Genomic DNA, 19,835 nt, shown 5'->3' on the forward strand with positions numbered 1-19,835 from the left:
CACTGCACCCTCCCGTGATTGCATATCAGGATCGCACCGTCATCATATCGTTCGTGATATCTCCACCTCCACCAAAGCTGGACGAACGATGGTCTCACCACGGGAGGGGAACGCTTGCTGAGAGGATATGGGCATGCTGTTCATGGGGCTGTCGTCTTTATACTGGCAACTATGGATCCCCCTATACGTGTCGTTCTAAGCCGCTACAATCCTTCACCGACGTTCACCGCTTTCTTCCATCGTGGCCATGGCTTCATATCGACTAGCGGGTGGACCCTTACCCAGATGGGCCCGGATCCACTATCAAGGAACCGAGGAACGACTTCTTTTTCTGATCAATAGCTGACATGCTTTTCTCGCAGATTGTCTACTCCTAGCTGTACCTGCTTCCCCCAGCGCCGAAAAGGACTTGCACTGTTCGTACTCATCATCAACGCCATCTCCGACTCCGGGCTCACACTAGCCTAGATCTCAGTTGCCAGTACTGGAATCTCTTGATTCCATCTCTCGGCTCCATACCCCTAGCCCGGCGGACTCGTTAGCTCGTGCTCTGCCCTACGACCTCCCCTTTCACTAAGGGACCTACGAGACCGCGTCAATCAGTCTTCTGGATGCTATCAGTGCCTTCTTCGACTTCTTCTGCTGTCTTATTTGTGTTTTTGTACACTCCATTCGCTCACTAACATAATAGTATTAATTCTGCAAAGGTATGGACTTCGTTCGCGTTGGTCTGTGTAATGATCGCTAACCGGACTGGTCCAGGCTCTGTCTACTGTAACACGATCGATCCTCAGTACTAAAGGATCACCGACAACAGACCTACCTTACATACCAGCTAATCACACTCTTTGTACCTGTTGCCTTTCAGGCTGCCACTCTCTAATCCGGCTCATCATTCGAAGCTGTCCACTCACTAAATACCCTTCACCCCAACCGACCACGTCTATCCCGGAGACCTGACGACTACATCATCAATATGGCGTACCACCAGCAACCGCAACAATCCCGCTACGGCCAGTGCGATTCGTACTTTGTCGAGTCTCATGATGATGGCATCTATGCCATGCGAGCAGAGGCCAGAGAACGCCATCGCGCTGTTTCCAAGATGCAACAACGAGCAATCGCTGAGGAACTCTCAAGGCAGACCGCCGATGAATACCAAGAAGACATTATGCAACACATGATCCACATGGAGTCACAGACTCTACCTGACGTCAACTCAATCGACATCCAGACAGAGATCCAGTGGTTCATGCGCCCATACCTCCTTGACTTCTTAGTCGAAGCTCATGCTGCTTTCCAGTTGTTGCCCGAGACCCTTTTCCTCGCTGTCAACCTTCTCGACCGCTACTGCTCTCGCCGTGTTGTCTACAAGCGTCATTACCAGCTCGTTGGCTGCGCAGCCCTGCTCATTGCCGCCAAGTACGGTGACAAGAAGGACCGTGTCCCGACCGTTCGGGAGCTGAAGTCCATGTGCTGCTCGCTGTACGACGATGAAATGTTCACCCAGATGGAGTGGCACGTTCTGCAAACTCTTAACTGGGTCATTGGTCACACCACGGTAGATGCCTTCCTCCAGATCGCCCTGTCGGAGGCCCCCTACGATGCTGAGGTTGAGCACATGACTCTTTACATCGCTGAGATCGCTCTCTTCCACAAGGAGTTCGTCTCTACTCGTCCATCTGTCCTTGCCCGATCCGCCCTCGCCCTTGCGAGATGTGTCCTGTCCCGACCTCAAGCACGCAACACAGATTGGTCTGGTGCTTACGACCCCCAAACAGTCATTGGTCTGTCCAACCATCTCTACCAGCCATCTCCGGTACTTTCCCGCAAGTATGCCTCCATGCATCTGTCAACCGTATCCGCCACCGTCGAGGAGTTCCTCCAGAGGCAAGCGCAGATTGCGCGACGACAAGCCGCCCCGCCCACACCGCCACCGACCGTCACCGTCGAGGAGCCTAAGCCTGCCGTCACTGTGAACGCTTACGGACCCCAGACGCCCAACAAGAACCCATACGGCTCTGTCATGCACAATGGATGTCCCACACCGCCCATCACACCGGAGGGCGAGCACTTTACCTACGGCCACGTCGTTAAGTCTCAGCCCACTTCGATGTACCCCACGACTCCCACTCCGGATCATCCGGCGAACGCGCAACATCAAGGTCAATACTTCCACCAACAATACCTCCATCCCCAGCACGTCCAGTAAATTACCGCACCGGGCAGTGGTTGTACACCATCACTGTCGAAAAAATTCAACTGCCATGGACTGTCATGATCACGTCCATGTGTGCTCCGTTGTACCAAAAATACTCGCGTATGAGCGTCATAGCATGGTCATTTCTTCCAGCATTTACAAGCGTCTGTTACTGTTATATTGCGATATCAAAGACGTCACTTTTCTGTTTCGAGCATTTCTTTTGTTAGGTCCGACCAAAAATTAAACGGTCGTCCACTGTCATTTCCGCACGGCAGCCAGTCCTGTGGTTTTGATGAGTGAGGCCCAGGTCAGGTCCGGCACCCTTTCTTCTTGGATTTAGCATCCATCTAATACGGGTTGTTTGATCTGGTCTGCAGCATGTGGGGAGGAAAAGTGGCTACAGGCTGAAATTGGAATACACAAGCCAGCACAATCAGGCTCACTCGCAACTGTTGTTTGCTTAAGCGAGCAGAGATACCCTTCCTTTCTCAATTCAAAACTTTTATCGGACACCTCATTTGATCCATGGGCGTCTACTTTCCTTTTGCATAAGCGGCGGAACGGTGAAAAAATGTGTGAAGTGATGCTGGCATGTGGTTGCTTGGATTTGCGGGGCTCTCCAGATTGCTACTTTGACAGCGGGGCTGAAAGGGTCGCAACGAGCATCATTAGTTATAGAACCGGTCGCCCAAAATTGAGGAATTGGTCTTCCATGCTCGCTTTTCGCCTGGTATACTGTTGTTTCTGCGTTTCATCATGCGATGTTCCTGGTGATATATGTTGGGCGAGTGGATGCTATACAGTCCACGCCGCAGGGTACATCCACTCGCCGCATGTTTCAAAGCAAGCAATGCGATCTCAGTTCTTTAAGATTACCTTGTTCTGCTCTTTCAGGCACGTCTACACTCCTTTCATGTTACTCAACTGCAAACGCTGGCGAGAATGCCTCTAGTGAGTATCATACAGTGGGCGCCTGTGTGAGCCTATCAGCGCCTCCACCTACTAACCGCTCAAGATCTCTATTACTACCACGGACTCCGGTACAGCGAGCTATAGACTGCTCTCACCCTATACCGACGAAGATACTACGTTTGCACATAACACACTCTGTCCGCGATATGCAGAGTCCGATCCTACATCCGCACCGCCGTCCCCTGCGTCTGTCGAGTCCTTTGAGATATTGGACAGCATACCTTGGCGCAGAGGCTACATATCCTTAGATCATCATGGAAGGCAAAGCACCGATACACTACAAAGTCGATGGGTAAGAAACAAGGTTCGCACTATGGTGCTGCTTTTGCTCTTCACCTTGCTTGTAGCTGGCTGCACACTAGGCGGATACATGGTGATCAAACACGGGAAAAGCAGCAGAAGCACAGACATGGCATGATTCTTGCATCGGAATAGACACGGCACATGGGCAGGTAATCATCGAGATTCAAGAACATGATGCTGTGGCGGATTGTTCCCAGCCTCGCATTTATGAGTCCACTGTCGCGAGGCCAGTGGACGTGGCGTTCTCCGGAGCACCCGACAACGAATCCCCTACAGGGAAGGTCCCTTTAGACAGTCAGCCACGTCTGCGGGAAGAGGCAAATACAGCTTGGGCGACAAAGGAATTCGCGCTGTAAGGCGAATCTGTTTTACGACAAGGGTCAACGCGGCAAAATAGATACTGGGTGTTGATGTAGATCGATACGACGCGACGCGATTTGGTCCCATCGCAAGATTGCGATGCGTTGGCGGCAGGAGAGGCTGGGATAGCCCTACTTTCACGGGATAAAGTCCGGGAATACATTTTAAAGGGCAACGCAACTCTGCGATGCGGGACGAATTTGAAATGTCAGAGAAGTGGAACCCAAGATGCAAGATGACATAAGGAGCTTTTAAGTTGATGCTTCCCCAGAGAGCATCCTTTCGAGATTCCAAGGGTGACTGTCCTATTCACGTGACCTTCGCCTTATCGTGTCACGGCGATAAGACACTAAGTAGAACAACACCAATAGATAGTACCACGAAATACATACATGCTTGCTCTTGAACCGATATTCAACCGGCTATGCTTTCTACATTATGACTTCGATTGAACCCTGAATGCGATGTCTACCATCGACAGCAGCGCACCCCTACTCACACGCCTGACAACAACATCTATGCCGTCAACTAGCAACCCATCTCCTATACTGTCTGCCTCCAGTAAACGCACAATATGGCCCTTGGTACTTCTTCTCATCTTGGTGCAGCTTTCGTCGGTTCTATATACACTGCCTCTCAACCGAGTGATAGAGCTACGATTGTGTCAAGAGCACTATGAAGCGAATGATCCATCGGTGATACAGCCAGACGGGACAATACCGGAGATGCTATGTAAAGTCAAGGATGTTCAACGGGGGCTTGCATGGTTACAGGGGAGCATGGAGACGATGAGTGTTGTATGTGGTATGTGATTCTACCATTGTGTTTTCAGGTAAGAGGTGGAGATGGAGGCTGATGCTGTGTACATTCAGATTTTATCGTCACTATACCTTTTAGCTTCATGGCCAAGAAATGGGGTGTTAGGACAGTGCTGTGGTTCAATCTTGTTCCTAGGGTAGTCATGAGTGTCTGGACTGTTATTGTTGGTATGTGTTGGACCAAAAATATACTCGCTCGACCGTATAGTCGACCTCTATCTAAACTACGTCAGGACACTTTCCACTCCTCTTGCCTACCAAGGCCATTCTTGCAAGTCCGATCTTCAACGTCTTGGGAGGTGAGTGTGTCTTTCAGTCAACAATATTTACACTTACTTCGGGCTTGACGAGTGAGTATGTTCAAAGGTGAGTAATTACCTTCCATCTAGTAGCTTATGGTAGGGAAGCAAGACTAACTACGGACAGAGCATCATACTTCTCCTACATCAGCTCAACCTCTTATATCGTCTCCTTCATGGGCCCAACTTTTGCCGCTTTCACCATGAGCGCCAACCTCTGGCTGCCCTTCTGGCTCAATATCTTTCTCCTGCTCTGCGCCATACCAACGATAAGTCTACTTCCAAAAACCTCGAAATTCTCAAAATACACCATATCGGCCCACGAGACTACACCTAACGAAAATACGGAGGAATCAGGACCCTTGATCGGAAGCAGAAACACCAGTCCAGATAGATATGCCTCCGCATTCCAAGCACCACCCTCTAGCACCTACTACCAAAGTATCAAAACAACCATAGAACAATTGGTTCATCTAGTGCTTGGACGACGAAGCTTCCAAATCCTGCTACTGACCTTGTTCCTTACGGCACTGGCTAGTTCAGACACAAAACTCTTGGTCCAGTATATTTCCAAACGCTACAATTGGACTTTTGCACAGGCAGGCTACTTGCTCTCAGCCAAGGCATTGGTGAACCTCACGTTGCTCGCAGTAGTCGTTCCACGTATCATTCGTAAATCCATGTCATCGAGAGTCGTTCAGGGTTCTGATGTGCGACTGAACATTCTGGGAGCAGATGTTAGTATTGCGGTCTCGGTGGTGGGTGTGCTATGTATCGCATTAGCGGGGAGATTTTGGATGTTATTTACTGGTACGTCCTCCACACTTACTCTTACTCAATGGTCGCATGCAGAGATAAGATGAGCTGATATGAACAGCGCTCATCATCTACGCACTCGGATCAGCTCTACCGGTGTTTACCATGTCCTTGATCAAGTCGTCGTTGATCGCCATTGAAGGCTCTGATGCTCAAGACTTCAGTATCGTCATGTTGACCAAGACACTCGGGTCTTTGGTTGGCGCGCCGTTGATGACAGTTTTGTGGGTCAAGGCGATCGAATGGGGAGGCATTGGACTGGGATTGCCATATCTCACATCTTCAGTATGTTGGCGCGCTACATACACAAGATGCACGCTAATTCGTGTTATAGTGTTTATACATGTCTGCATTTATCGTATTCTCACGCTTACAAACTTGAACGTTTTGAATACGAAATGTCCCCACGGTGAATGATATACACGTTTGTATCATCAACGGTATTTCATGGTGGACACTATACCAGGTCCTAGACTTTGTCTTCTTTGAATGAGCAGCTTTCTGAATAAATCATACGCACTCCCAGCATTGAGACTTGGACGGACAGATCCCTGTGATACTACCCAGAAAATATATAGTTGCGGATAAAATACTGTTAGTGCGAACTTGCATCTGACGTTTGAAGTAACAAAGCCTATAGAACGCGATAGACAAAACACTATTTTACTGTACAGCTCCAAGCAGTGTGTCCGTGTTAGGTGCCCGACTTCAACCACTAGGATGTAAAGGATCATGGGAAAGACGGGAAGTTTTGTATTGGTGAAAAGGGAGTCGTCTGCTGTTTCTTTAGCGTCAATAGCTAGGGTGGTAAAGGTGATAAGAAAGAGGAAGCCATACGGTATGATAATTGGTTGTTTTTATCCATTTTGTTGTTCTATGCCACTTAATGGGATTCGTTGGATTGTCATCTCTACCCTTAAGTCAAGTCACAGTATGTCGCACCTGCTTCGTAGCATACCGCTATTTCTTCTAAGATCGGATACCATGTCTTTGAGGACATTCTGTCCATCAAGGCAAACTTTGCTTACTCTTTGCCTCGGAACTCAACATTCCTACCTATTCTTCTTGGGCTTCGAAGGAGGAAGGGTTTCCAAGACGGTATGTTGGCTATCATCCTCGGATTCACCACGTATGGTTCCTGGTTAGTTCTCGACCTACCATGGAGATATCAACATGTCATTTGTGTATGAGTTTGAGGCAAGCAACCAGGCCTACTGGTGAGCTGAGTCTCACGTAGACTTGGTGATGAAGTGCATTTTTGTGGCAAACACAGAGGCATTCGGTGAGCGTGAAATGAACTGATGGATTCGTATCGACGCAGTCCAATGCTTCGGTCTATAGGGTATCATACCTCAATCAAAATCCCGGATTCTGTTTGTCCACCATTTTCTTACCACTTCTCCACCCACCCGTAATAACTCAATCCATATCCTCGAGACCGCCAGCATCACTCGGCGCTTGCTCCTCACTAACCATGATGCCTACCATACATTCACCCAACATATTCTCCCAATTCACCCACGGGTGAACTTCCATGAACAGCTTGGTCCCGTCTTTGCCCGCTGCTCGTCTCAGTTCACCCTCTCCACCAGGGTGAAAGGGCAGATAGGGTGAGATGTTGTATACCTTGCCCTGGTAACTTGACCAAGCCGGTTTGCCCTTGCGTCCATTCTTCTCTTTGAGCATAGCAGGCGTAACGCGTATCATGGAGTCGACGCCCGACAAGTTCTTGCCTGACTTTTGCAGATAAGCCCAGTCCAGTGGAGAGTGACCTGGCGACAGGAGGACCTTGCCTCTGGCATTTGGTGTCTTGAGCGTGGGGCCTGCAGTGGGTGGAAGCCCCAGGCTGCCGTTCGAAGTTGGTGGACCGCGATTCGGTAGTGGGCCGCGGTTCGGAAGAGGGCCGGTTGTGGGTACGCGCATCGACTGCAAGGAGGTGTTGGGAAGGGCACGGAGGTTTGAAGCTGCGACTTTTGGGGGTGGCATGAGGGAGGTTGTGGGTTTTTGTGGCGGGGCCATGAGGTTTGGCTTGCCGGGTGGAGGCATAGCGGACGGTGGGGGCATGGTGGATAGCGAAGAGGGCTTCGAGGCCCTCTGTGCCGAGTTCATGGCCGGGAAGGAAGGCGGTGGCAGGTTGTCTTCTTCGTCTTCGTCTTCGTCGGAGCTCTCATGCTCGTTGAGCGTGAAGGTGGGTACGGCGGGCGCATCTTGGTCGGATGCGGGAGCAGCTTTTGGAGTAGTCTCGACGTCGTCCTGTGTCGTCGGGGTGTGCAGCTCAATGCGTTGGTGTGCAGCCGGGGGGTTGTGCTCTGTCTCGCTATGCTGCGACTTCTCAGGTATCGAGGGCGCGGCAGACTGTGTGAGGCGAGTAAGGAAGGCGAGCCATGTCGAGGGCGGGCGCTGGTAGACCAGGAATGACAGTGACAGGGCAAGTATAGAGACGGCTACGAGCATCTCTTGTGGCTGTCGAGGGTAAGGAGCGAGGGCGGCGTGGACCCTGGAGGCTGATATAGAGCGGAACGAGTCCAGGCTTCATGCGCTTACAGGGTCAAGCTGTAGGGCTGAAGGGATTTGGCGCTAACCATCAATGACTTCACGCGCCGCATGCCGTCACTGGTCCCGGGTTCGGAACAAGTCGTGTCTGGGTGAATGTACTTTGTCATGAGGCATTGGTAATTCTCTTGCTACCTTGCCAGTACACAGAGCCTCGACATCTCATCCACGGTTACGCGCGACCCACACTACGCGCCTTTATAACCTTCGCGCCTGCCCCACCACCCCTCTATCAACCGCGATTGCAAGTGCAGCCCTGAAGCTGAATTTCCAACGCGCAGCAATCAACACGCAATCATGGCCCACCAAGCACAAGGCCTGCCCGAGGGCATCTTTTCTCTTTTAGATACCGATCTCTACAAGCTGACTATGCAATGTTGCATACTGAAGTTCTTCCCCGATGTCTCAGTCACCTACGGCTTCACCAACCGCACACCCGACAAGAAGCTCAATCGCACAGCCTTCAGGTGGTTGCAAGCCCAAGTAGATAGTATGCTCGCTTTCTATCCATACACACGATAGCTGCTAACCCTGTCAGAGCTCGAGAACGTAGCCGTGTCTGAGGAAGAACTCAACTTCCTCAAGAATACTTGCCCCTACCTAAACGCGCAATACCTCCATTTCCTCTCCACCTTCCGCCTGAAGCCTTCCCAGCAGCTCAAGCTGTCTTTCCAATGCGCGAATGACACTGGTTCAGATAGCGATGTGGGCGATTTCCACATCCATACCGAGGGCCTCTGGCTAGACACAATCCTCTACGAGATTCCATTACTGGCGCTTGTCAGTGAGGCATACTTCAAGTTTGTCGAGACCGACTGGAGCCATGAGGGCCAAGTCGAGAAGGCATACCAAAAGGGGCGGGGTCTGCTGGAAGGAGGCTGCATCTTTTCTGAATTTGGCTCGCGAAGACGTCGCGACTACCACACCCAGGATCTGGTGCTGCAGGGCTTACGCAGGGCGGCTGATGAGGGTAACAAGGCAGGATGGAAAGGCACACTCTCGGGGACAAGTAACGTCCACTTCGCCATGAAACATGGCCTTGTCCCTGTCGGCACTGTTGCGCACGAGTGGTTCATGGGCGTGGCTGCCATTACGAACAACTACGAGAGCGCAAACGAAATTGCCCTGGAATACTGGACAGCGACATTTGGCGTAGGCGTCCTGAGCATTGCACTTACAGACACGTTCGGCACACCTACCTTCCTCAGGGCTTTCAAGAAGCAGATTCCGCTTGTTACTACCGCTATCCCAGGAGGCGGCACAACGCTGGCTTCAGCTGGAGATACCACTAACAACGACGCTGTAGAGACAATGTCCTCAACCAAGCCGCCTATTCAGGCACCGTACGACGCAAATGCGGGATCGCAACAGACTTATGCCGACGTGTTTGCTGGTGTACGACAGGATTCTGGGGACCCATTAGATTTCATCAAGATGATGCGCGACTTCTACGACGAACAAGGCATCAAGGATAAGAAGACGATTGTATTCTCCGACTCTTTGAACCTGGAACTCTGCTTCAAGTACAAGGCTGCAGCAGAAGCGGCGGGTTTCCAGCCTACCTTTGGCGTTGGAACGTTCCTAACAAGTAAGTACTGTGGCGCATGTGTGACCGGAACAAAGCTGACAATGACAGATGATTTTGTGGAGAAGTCCACTGGTAACAAGTCTGTACCCCTCAACATTGTCATCAAGATCGCTTCCGCTGCGGGGCGTCACGCTGTCAAGATCAGCGACAATATCGGCAAGAATACCGGAGACAAGGCAACGGTAGACCAAGTCAAGCAGCGATTAGGCTACCAAGAGAAGTCGTGGGCTGGCGGTGACGAGAAGACGCGGTGGGGTAGTGCAGGACAGCCAGCCACCAAGTAGTGCGCTTTGCATTCAGTAGTATGCTCTGAAGACGGAGACGCGACCAACAAGCGGAGGCGTTCATAAGCTGTGATGCGGTCTGCAAGGCTGAGTCTAGCGCAGACGTTTCTTGCAAAGACCGCGAGGCTGGGTAAGCAGCCGGTCAGCGTTTTGATTCGCGGGTTCGCGGTCTCTTTACGAGATGGGAGGCGAAAGCAGCGGCGTCAGTAGATGATTTACCAACATGTTCCTTCCAGACGCCAAAGTGTCTGCACGGTGCCAAAATTAGAGTGATGTTAGGGCACCTTCGCCGCTGCGGGCCAACGACGCGCCGCTGCTTACCATCCCGAGTGGGCCTAGTGCAGGCGCCTCCTGCATCTGCGCGCTCCACTCTCACACTCAGCCCCAGGAAACACTCTCCAAGCTGAAACACATTTATCTTGCCTCGACAGCCTTTGTCCAGCATTGATTCGAGCTCAAGCGCGTTTGACATCAATTCACCTCTGCCCTAGTCACGAGCCAACCGCTACTCTAGTGTGCTTTACGCGTTTGCAGTCGGTTGTCTCAGGAGCCTTCACGTCCACTCATACCACACGGGGTCTGTTTCAGAATGAGCGTAAGTCCCTTCTCCGTCAGACTACTCAATTGACACAACACCTCTACAACACAAACCCGACTACTCTCGACATTTACACTTGCTGACCATGGCTGCTGCCGACGAACAGTTTGGAAACAAAGGCTACGGCCAGATAGGATCATATGGCGGCAACCCCTACGACTCGCGCGACCCGAGCCCGGCTGGCTACAACAACTACAACCAGGGCGGCGGCTATGGTACGTTTAAGATGCGCTGCACCCTCGACATGTGTCTAACACAATACAGGCGATGTAGAGATGCAACCCTACGGTGGCGCAAGCGCGAACCCCAATGCCATCCTCGACGAATGCCGCGAAGTTGACCGCGCCCTCGACGACCTCGATGCCCAGCTCAGTAACCTCGACCGAGTGTTCAAGCAGTCGCTGGCGCGGCCAGATATGCCCTCGGGCGAAATCAACAACCTCAGCTCCCAGATTATGACGGGGTACCGTGGCCTCGTGACACGCGTAAAAGCAATTAAGTCCAAGCCCGACTCTGGTCACCCAAGGAATGCTCCACAAGTCGGCAAGGTCGACCGCAGACTCAAGGCGACTATCAACAAGTACCAGTCACTCGAATCGGATTTCCGAAGGGATTCGCAAGCTGCTGCCGAGCGCCAATACCGCATTGTGCGCCCAGACGCAACCGAACAAGAGGTCCGAGACGCAGTAGCGGACCCCGATGCGCCCATCTTCCAGCAGGCTGTAAGAAACCTCCAACTGTTGACCATGTCACATACTAATCTTTTTCCAGCTCCTTAACTCAGACCGCCGCGGCCAAGCCTCATCTACCCTCCGCAACGTAAAAGAGCGCCACGAGGCCATCCAGAACATAGAACGTCAAATGGTCGAACTCGCCCAACTGTTCCAAGACCTTGACCAGATCGTCCAGGAGCAAGAACCGCTCGTTGCCAACATCGAGCAAAAGGGCGAGGAAATCCACGACAACGTCCAGGCTGCCAACGTCGAAATTGATGGTGCTATCGTCAAGGCGCGTAGCCGCAACCGCAAGAAGTGGTGGTGCCTCCTCGTTATCCTGCTTATCATCATTATTGTGGTCGTCATTGCTGTGGTTGTCACACAGGTTAATAAGGCGGCTGCGAATACTGTTGCGTAAGAGGCTGACAGGAAGTAGCTGCCAGGAGGATTCGTACTGCATTAACATGTCGCGTCCCTGACTCGGTACTCACTACATCTCACGTCTCAAGGCACGTGAGAATGTCGATTGCCGTGGGACATGGCACCACAGCCGCCGTCTCACATCAACATCAACATCACCACATCCACCGTCTCATTCTCCCTTTTAGTCTTTTTTGAAAGGCTGGTCCCGTACTCATATGTAATACGCCTGCCTCTCTTGGTGGATATGCATACCCCTCTACCCGCATCTCGCTTGTCTGTTATTTCTTCCCTTGGTCTAGGAAAATTGGTCTCTTTGTTTTGTTTTGTGGAGGCGCTTTCACGGCGTGTTCGATTCCCAGCGCTGGCCGAATTGCTTTGCGCGTTTGCTTGTACACAAATGTCTTTTTATAGAGTCAAGCTCACGAGCTATTGAAATGGAAGAGGATTGAAACCTTGAGCATGAAGTGCTGATACTTACTGTGAGGAGGTTTTTGATGTGCCATTGCTCATCATCTCCACCACCCCAAGTCCAGGTCCGGCGCAATCTACCTTTCCATACGCACAATCAAACCCTGTGGGAAAGGGCGGCGAGAAACGTGCTCTCAGGTGACGTTGGCAATATTAACATGTACCGCGCTAAATTTCAAAGTTAATCTAAATGGCACACGCATATGGAAGCCGAAAAATAACCTGGGGTAAGATGCACGATTTACCGACATTTTAACCACTAGAACGCCATTTTCATATATTCTGGAAACAAGCACGGAACAAGCATGCCACTATGCCTGTTATGCTACGGAAGGAAAAGCTTGGGCTGCGAGGATGATGGAGATGAGGGTATAAAGGCATAGCAATTTGTCCCTGTCTAGCATACCATCATCTCATTCTGCACCAGAACAACGACAACGATGCTTCGTCAAACAGCTCTTTTCGCCTTGGCCCTTGCGGCACCAACCATCGCCCAAGTTACTGAAGGCTTCGAGAATGGCTGGGATCAAACCGCATGGCCTGTGTACGCAACAGACTGTAATCAAGGAGGCAAAGTCACCCTAGATAGCTCGACAGCCCACACGGGCAAGAACAGTATTCGTGTCGATGGAGCAGGTGGATTCTGTGGCCACATCTTCGTTGGCACAACGAAGATTCCTTCTGGCGATGTTTACGTGCGAACATATGTGTATGTACTCACCTCGTCCTTTCCCCTCCTCATCCGACGCATTGTTTCCATTGAACAAGAGAAGTCATCAAGACCTCCTATTAACACCCTACAGCAAAGCCGCAAAAGCTCTGACCGACTCCCACGTAACCTTCATCACCATGCCCGACTCGGCTCAAGGCACAAATAAACACCTCCGCATCGGAGGACAATCCAAGATCCTCATGTACAATCGCGAAACCGACGACGCTACTTTGCCGGATCTGTCCCCACAGGGTATTGCGACGTCCAAGGCGCTGCCAACGAATGCTTGGACGTGCTTTGAGTACCATTTGGGTACTGACGGAAGTGTGGCGACGTGGTTGAACAACGTAACGGTGCCGGCTTTGACTGTGGGCAATGGAGCGACGAATGCGAATGCGGGGCAGTGGACGAGGAGCAGTGTTAAGCCGAAGATTACGGGAGCGTACTTTGGATGGGAAAGCTATGGCGGTGATACTAACACTATGTGGTACGATGATATCGTTGTTAGTAGCAGCAGGATTGGATGCTAGACGGTTACGAGGGGAACGCGTATCTTCTGAATTGTACATATGTAACACCTGATAGCAATGTTGAATCTATAAGTATCAGTTTTGTGCTGAACACATACTCGTAAAGTAAGCCAGAACCCTGCGAGTATATATGACGTATAGTGGAGGTGCAACTAAGAAGAGACGAGCCTCTTGGTATTGAACGCCAGGGCTAGCAGAGTAGCTAAGACTCGTAGAATAAAGAATACGACCACCCGCATCCTCTTGCATGTAGACGCGGTACTTGTTGCAAAAGTGAAAGCTCTGGAAGTTGTTATCAGTCTTCAGATAGCATCAATGTGACGAGATTAGTCCAGCACATGCTTGCTCGTTTACTTCGCATACGCTTTGCAGCTTCCTAGAACCTTCCTGTCCATGCGCGATAATGCCACCAACAAGGTCATGGTGACACAAGGGCCTGGTGACTCCCGCCTCCGCAATCCGGTGTGGACCAGCGGATCCTCATCATCAAATTCCCTCAGCTCATGTCATCTGAGCACCTCAACTCCACCAGAAACCACCAAAAGGACCGGCTGTTCACCTTGGCGCAGGATCTTGGTGTGGCAGTTTCTTGCTCTGAGCATCGCAGCTGGCTTGCGGCGCGATACCCTGCCGATCAGGTATCGCCTGATCCCTATTGGGTTGGCTTACGACTCCCACTTGGCGAACAAGCGGAACCAAGCCCACGAGCACCGCGCCACACTTGCTTTCACCAATGTAGACGACCAGGTGAGCGGTGAAGCCATGCGTGCCATGCAGCAGCGTCCGTACGACGACTGCACGAGGGCCACTTTGGCAATCACATGGCAGCTTCCACAGCCCAGCACGCAATCATAGCGGCACATTTCCCAAGTGCATTCTTGCTAGCTTCCGCCGCCCGCTGCCTGCATGCCCGCCCACCGCGCGAACAACGTCGAAACCAAGAGACGATGCGAAGACACGCCTAGACCCTGGGCTGACGCTCGCTACCCTTTGCGACCTAGGATTCGGAGCGTTAAGATGGCGCTGGGACCCTTGCGCATGTTTGTTTCTGCCACGGTTAAGAGCAGCCTGGGGTTCGCTTTCTTTCACGTTTGCACGTTCGTACTCTGGGGAAGCTTTTGTGGGGGACCCGACCTTCTTCTCTACCCTTAGTATTACCACAGACCCACGCGTTCGCCATGTCGTCTGTAGCAGCGTCGGCAAGTGCGGCGCCCACGGCGCCCATCAAGGCTCCGCCGCAAGCCGGTATCCTCGAGGGCGTCAATCCAGTGCATTTCGACAAGAATCATCCGATTATTCTGTTCATTGTTCAGGTATGTTGTGGTTTACTATGTTGTGCATCGCTTCAGAAGCTCAGCCTGTGGGACGCTTCACCAGTCTAGTGCTACCAACGTCTACTCTCTGCGCAACTTCAGTTCCATAGCCCTGGTTCTGCGTGCGAAAGAGTACAGTATATGTCGAATTTAATTTTCGTTTCCTCCTGAAATCACAAAAAAAGAAAAAAAAACTAACCATGATGTACATGATAGGCGGGCATTATTATCATCTTCTGCCGCGCACTCAACTGGCCCCTCTCGAAAATCCGTCAACCTCGTGTGATATCCGAAATCATCGGCGGCATCATTCTGGGTCCCTCCGTTATGGGCCGGATCCCCGGCTTCCAAACCTCCATCTTCCCAACCGAGTCCATGACCAACTTAAACCTGGTTGCCAATCTCGGTCTCACATTGTTTCTGTTCATCATTGGACTGGAAGTAGACCTACGATTTTTACTAAGCAACTGGAGACCAGCGCTCAATGTTGGCTTGGCGAGTATGGCTATTCCGTTTGGACTTGGATGCGCTATTGCCGTGGGACTTTACAATGAGTTCAAGGATGAGCCGGATACGGTTCAGATTGACTTTGCCATCTTTATGTTGTTTATCGGTGTGGCTATGGCGATTACTGTGAGTATTCGAAGACGAGACGAGGCTCCATTCGCTAATTCGATAGGCCTTTCCTGTGCTTTGCCGTATCTTAACGGAACTCAAGCTGCTCATGACTCCAGTTGGTGTTATCGTTCTCTCAGCTGGTGTTGGTAACGACGTTGTTGGTGAGTTGCACACGATAGAAATCCAAACAACCCCCGGACTAACGTGTACAGGATGGATTCTACTCGCTCTTTGCGTAGCTCTTGTCAACGCTGGCTCGGGTCTGTCGGCACTGTGGGTGCTGCTCACATGTTTTGGGTACATGCTGTTCCTTGTGTACGCCGTTCGACCAGCATTCGTCTACATCCTGCGTCGTCAGCGCGCACTTCAAGACGGTCCCAGCCAAGGCATCATCAGTCTCACTCTGCTCATCGCTCTGGGATCCGCTTTCTTCACCGGTATCATTGGTGTCCATCCTATCTTCGGTGCGTTCATGGCTGGTTTGATCTGTCCGCACGAAGGTGGTTTTGCCATCAAAGTTGCTGAGAAGATTGAGGATCTAATCGGCGCCCTCTTCCTGCCGCTCTACTTTACCCTCTCAGGACTGAACACTAACATTGGCCTCCTGGACTCTGGTATTGTTTGGGCCTACGTCATTGGCGTCTGCGCTGTAGCGTTTTTCTCCAAGTTCCTCAGTGCTACACTCGCGGCTCGTGGAAGCAAGATGCTTTGGCGAGAATGTTTCGCTGTAGGATCACTGATGAGTTGTAAGGGATTGGTAGAGCTGATCGTCTTGGTAAGCAAACACTCTCTTCGAAGCATGGAGCCAGCATTAACAGTCACAGAACATCGGGTTGAATGCCAAGATTCTCAGCACTCGAACCTTCACCATCTTCGTTGTCATGGCCCTTGTCACTACCTTTGCGTCGTCTCCCTTGACCATGTACTTCTATCCCCCGTGGTACCAGAAGAAGGTCGAGGCGTGGCGTCGCGGCGAGATTGATTGGGACACCGGCAAGCCTCTTGATGGTTCCGAAGATGGTGTCGACGGTGTGAACTACGAGAAGATGGCTGCTGAGAAGATCCAGCGGATGACCGTCTACCTCCGTCTAGACAGTATGCCTAACCTCCTAGCCTTCACCTCCCTCTTTGGTGGAAACGCAGACAAGCCAGCGGCCAAGACACACCCTTCCAAGGACATTAGCAGTACTGGAAAAGAGACAGGCGAGACATCACTAGTCGAAACCGCACCATCAAGACCAGTAGAAGCCTACGGTCTCCGTCTACTCAACCTCACCGACCGTGGCTCCTCCGTCATGCAGGTCTCGGAAATAGAATCATACACAGCCTATGACCCTGTCGTAAACACCTTCCGCACTTTCGGTCGTCTCCACAATCTAGCCGTCAGCGGTGAAGTGCTCGTCGTGCCGGAATCCTCTTTTGCCGAAACCCTCGCCACACGTGCTTCAGACTCTAACTTCCTTGTTCTTCCCTGGAGTGAGACAGGCGGTATGTCCGAACAAGCCATCATTGAAGACAAGGGAACGAAGAACAAGCTCGCCGCATCAGGTTACAACTCGTTTGTGCATGAGACGCTCGAACAAGCCAGCATACCCGTCGCAGTACTCATCAACAAGAACTTTGGAGGCAGCAAGAACAAGGAGCAGAAGCAGCGATTGAAGCTTACCAGAACATACAGTAGTGTCAGTCTGTCGAGCGCTAGAGACAAGGCGGTTACAGCGCCCATTGCGGATCGAAGCCACCACATCTTCTTCCCCTTCTTTGGCGGCAACGACGATAAGACAGCGTTGAGATTGGTTCTGCAGTTGGCAGAGAATCCGCAGGTTACTGCTACAGTTGTGTACTTCGATGTTCCAGAGTCCATCATTGGTGCTTCTGCATCTTCGCCAATCTCTTCAACGGTGCTAGGAAAGGATGGAGAAGCCGTAACGACTACGACCACAACCACGTCCCGCGACCAGGACGCAGCCTTCTTCGCTTCCCTGCGCGCCTCGCTTCCCGTCGACCTAGCGAACCGCGTTATCTTCGAGACTGTGCCATCCACTGCACCAGTCGCTGATGCTATCGCCCGAGCGAGTATCGAGGTTGGTCAGTCGCCGAGAAACGCAGGTGATCTCATCGTGTTGGGCAGGAATGTAGCGAGGAACAGTGTGTTGGAGAGGGAGAACGCTGTGGACGAGATAAGGAGTAGTTCGAGTGCGGCAGGTACGCTAGGTGTGCTTGCTGAGAAGGTTTGGGAAGGGAAACTGGGGGCTAGTGTCTTGGTTGTAAAGGCAGGATTGTGATGGCATTGTAACTGGGTGTTAACGGTGCTTGGGTACGGGACACGATATCATGACCATTTAGGATGGAGTTTGTTACGGATGTAGTATTGGGATACCTCTTAGCTTGAAATGGAAGGCTGCTTCATGGTTGCGTAATCCTAGACTGAAACTCAATCTCCACAAGTGGCACATTGTCTGTGATCAGCGACAAGGAGTCGTCGTTCATGACGTTTCCCCTCTCTTCTTTGGCAGTGGCTTGAGCTCGTTCATCGGCTGCTTCCTTCTCTGATGGATTTTCACTGAAGATCATGTTGTCACTTTAAGATCGTCACTATTCTGCGGCTCCGCATACAAAGTCATGTTGTCCATCAGTAGACTTTATACCCAGAGTCCCAACGTCGACTAACCTGGGAGGCCGTCACGAGGCCTGACTGCATACGTATGCAGACTTCCGTGCGTGCGGCCTCCGGGCGTAAGGCGTCGTCCTTGAGGTACACGTACCCTGTGCACTTGCCGTAGTACACGTACTCGATGCTACTTGCGTACGTGGGGGGTGTATCCAAACCACGGTCCACGTCACCTTCCCCGGTCGTGCTGCGGTCTTTTCTGAGACCCGAGTCGCAACCCAGTGATTCATCATTGATTAACATGGAAAGTTTGATGAGCAACTGACAACGTCACTGGATGATCCTTGTGGGCAAGATTCGAGTACACATCCACTCCATGTCCACTGTGACGTTTATCTCTTGTCCAAAATTCATCCACGTGTGTGCAGGTCGTTGCTCGATGGGTCATGATAAAGACGGAATGTGGAGGTGAGGATGAAGATACTTCCGTGAGCTCCATCAGCGGACCATCGCGGACTGAATAATGAAGAAGCGGTGACGGGTAGCTAGAAGGTTATCGAAGGAAAAAGCAGGTGTGGGTCGACGTCGTTATCAGTTTTCTGCAGTGCGAATTTCGTGGATGCCAGAAAATGACCAATGAAAGGTGGTGTTGAGAGTGCGTCTGGGTGTGGACGCGTAGACGTGGGTATTTGTACTACACTCGCATGCTAGTGGTAACGTGCTTTGTCTGCAGATGCAGATGGTGGATGTGTCTTCTCTTTACCCACCGGCGTGCGAACAGACTTGTATGACCTGAGGCGGCAACGGCTCAGCCCTGCGCATGAGTAGGATTGCGGGAAGATGGAACAGTTAGTTCTGGAAGATCTTATGCATGTACGGAACCCAATGATGAGGCAGGCAATCCTCTGTCGCACTCGTCGTAATCGGGTTATGACTTGCAGACGATCCCCGAGAGATACGCCACCGAGAAGCTCCGTGCCGCGCCTGCGCCTCACAGGGAGTCGAAGAGGTGGCTAACCATCAGATTTGAATGCAAATACTTGGAAAAAAGCATCAGAACTTCACGATGCTAAACGACAGCATGGTGGCGTTGTTGACAATTGTCCACCAATTGTTGCAAATTTGATAGTCAAACGGTCGTGGTCAGTGTGACGGTGGAGTCTCGGTGTAGACGGACGCGTGGCTAGCGAAGATCCACGTCTCCACTAGTCCACCAAGACGCGCCGCAAAGGTAACCGCAAGAGGAAGCAACGAGGGACAGGGGAGATTGGAGGCAGAACACTCGCGTTCGCGTGCAGTTGGAGAGAAATTCGCGAGACGCTCGCGAGATGAATGTACCCATTGAACTATTGGAAATGTACACGGTAGGGAGTAGCGCTGTGCAGCGAAGCGCGAAGGAAGCTCATTGGCACAGCCATAACGTAATGTGGGCAGGCGCGTCATGGCGACGTGAGGGCAAAATCATCAGCAGCAGCAAAGGAGGAGTAGTTCGTCGTAGCCCATGGTAAGCGCGTGTACGTGTAGTTGAAGCTGTACGCAAACTTCAACTAGCAAAGCTTGAGTAGCTTCGAGACTGGCAAAGTCTTCTTGGCACGACGCGCGAAACAGTTGACGATGGGAACGAGTGGTGATTGCGACGCTGATGCCAAG

General features: G+C 51.6%; 8 protein-coding genes across 8 annotated transcripts; 6 read left to right on the forward strand and 2 right to left on the reverse strand.

Moving 5' to 3' along the window:
• Positions 1–976: 976 nt before the first annotated feature.
• GT037_009794 (g1 s-specific cyclin cln2) lies at positions 977–2,212 on the forward strand (the record flags this gene model as incomplete). Its single annotated transcript, XM_038934841.1, has 1 exon — positions 977–2,212. One exon carries the CDS (start codon positions 977–979, stop codon positions 2,210–2,212), a length of 1,236 nt encoding a protein of 411 aa, XP_038782642.1.
• Positions 2,213–3,218: 1,006 nt separating this feature from the next.
• GT037_009795 (uncharacterized protein) lies at positions 3,219–3,593 on the forward strand (the record flags this gene model as incomplete). The annotated part of the gene is made up of 1 exon (XM_038934842.1): positions 3,219–3,593. A coding segment is annotated over one exon (375 nt), but the record flags the coding sequence as incomplete, so codon positions are not given.
• Positions 3,594–4,302: 709 nt separating this feature from the next.
• GT037_009796 (uncharacterized protein) lies at positions 4,303–6,153 on the forward strand (the record flags this gene model as incomplete). The annotated part of the gene is made up of 6 exons (XM_038934843.1): positions 4,303–4,642; positions 4,711–4,824; positions 4,890–5,022; positions 5,083–5,765; positions 5,833–6,056; positions 6,106–6,153. 6 exons carry the CDS (start codon positions 4,303–4,305, stop codon positions 6,151–6,153), a joined length of 1,542 nt encoding a protein of 513 aa, XP_038782644.1.
• Positions 6,154–7,190: 1,037 nt separating this feature from the next.
• On the reverse strand, positions 7,191–8,225 carry GT037_009797 (uncharacterized protein; the record flags this gene model as incomplete). The annotated part of the gene is made up of 1 exon (XM_038934844.1): positions 7,191–8,225. The coding sequence occupies one exon, from the start codon at positions 8,223–8,225 to the stop codon at positions 7,191–7,193; it is 1,035 nt and encodes a 344-aa protein (XP_038782645.1).
• A 396-nt stretch (positions 8,226–8,621) lies between these two features.
• GT037_009798 (nicotinate phosphoribosyltransferase) lies at positions 8,622–10,196 on the forward strand (the record flags this gene model as incomplete). Its single annotated transcript, XM_038934845.1, has 3 exons — positions 8,622–8,814; positions 8,863–9,912; positions 9,961–10,196. 3 exons carry the CDS (start codon positions 8,622–8,624, stop codon positions 10,194–10,196), a joined length of 1,479 nt encoding a protein of 492 aa, XP_038782646.1.
• Positions 10,197–10,879: 683 nt separating this feature from the next.
• Positions 10,880–11,928, forward strand: GT037_009799 (nicotinate phosphoribosyltransferase; the record flags this gene model as incomplete). Its single annotated transcript, XM_038934846.1, has 3 exons — positions 10,880–11,009; positions 11,059–11,516; positions 11,566–11,928. 3 exons carry the CDS (start codon positions 10,880–10,882, stop codon positions 11,926–11,928), a joined length of 951 nt encoding a protein of 316 aa, XP_038782647.1.
• Positions 11,929–12,841: 913 nt separating this feature from the next.
• Positions 12,842–17,859, forward strand: GT037_009800 (k(+) h(+) antiporter 1; the record flags this gene model as incomplete). Its single annotated transcript, XM_038934847.1, has 8 exons — positions 12,842–13,110; positions 13,205–13,600; positions 14,213–14,390; positions 14,807–14,956; positions 15,173–15,589; positions 15,636–15,735; positions 15,787–16,349; positions 16,399–17,859. 8 exons carry the CDS (start codon positions 12,842–12,844, stop codon positions 17,857–17,859), a joined length of 3,534 nt encoding a protein of 1,177 aa, XP_038782648.1.
• A 1,509-nt stretch (positions 17,860–19,368) lies between these two features.
• GT037_009801 (uncharacterized protein) lies at positions 19,369–19,527 on the reverse strand (the record flags this gene model as incomplete). Its single annotated transcript, XM_038934848.1, has 1 exon — positions 19,369–19,527. One exon carries the CDS (start codon positions 19,525–19,527, stop codon positions 19,369–19,371), a length of 159 nt encoding a protein of 52 aa, XP_038782649.1.
• Positions 19,528–19,835: the final 308 nt, after the last annotated feature.

The sequence above is a fragment of the Alternaria burnsii genome, assembly GCF_013036055.1.
Source record: "Alternaria burnsii strain CBS107.38 chromosome Unknown 725, whole genome shotgun sequence".
NCBI lineage: Eukaryota > Fungi > Ascomycota > Dothideomycetes > Pleosporales > Pleosporaceae > Alternaria > Alternaria burnsii.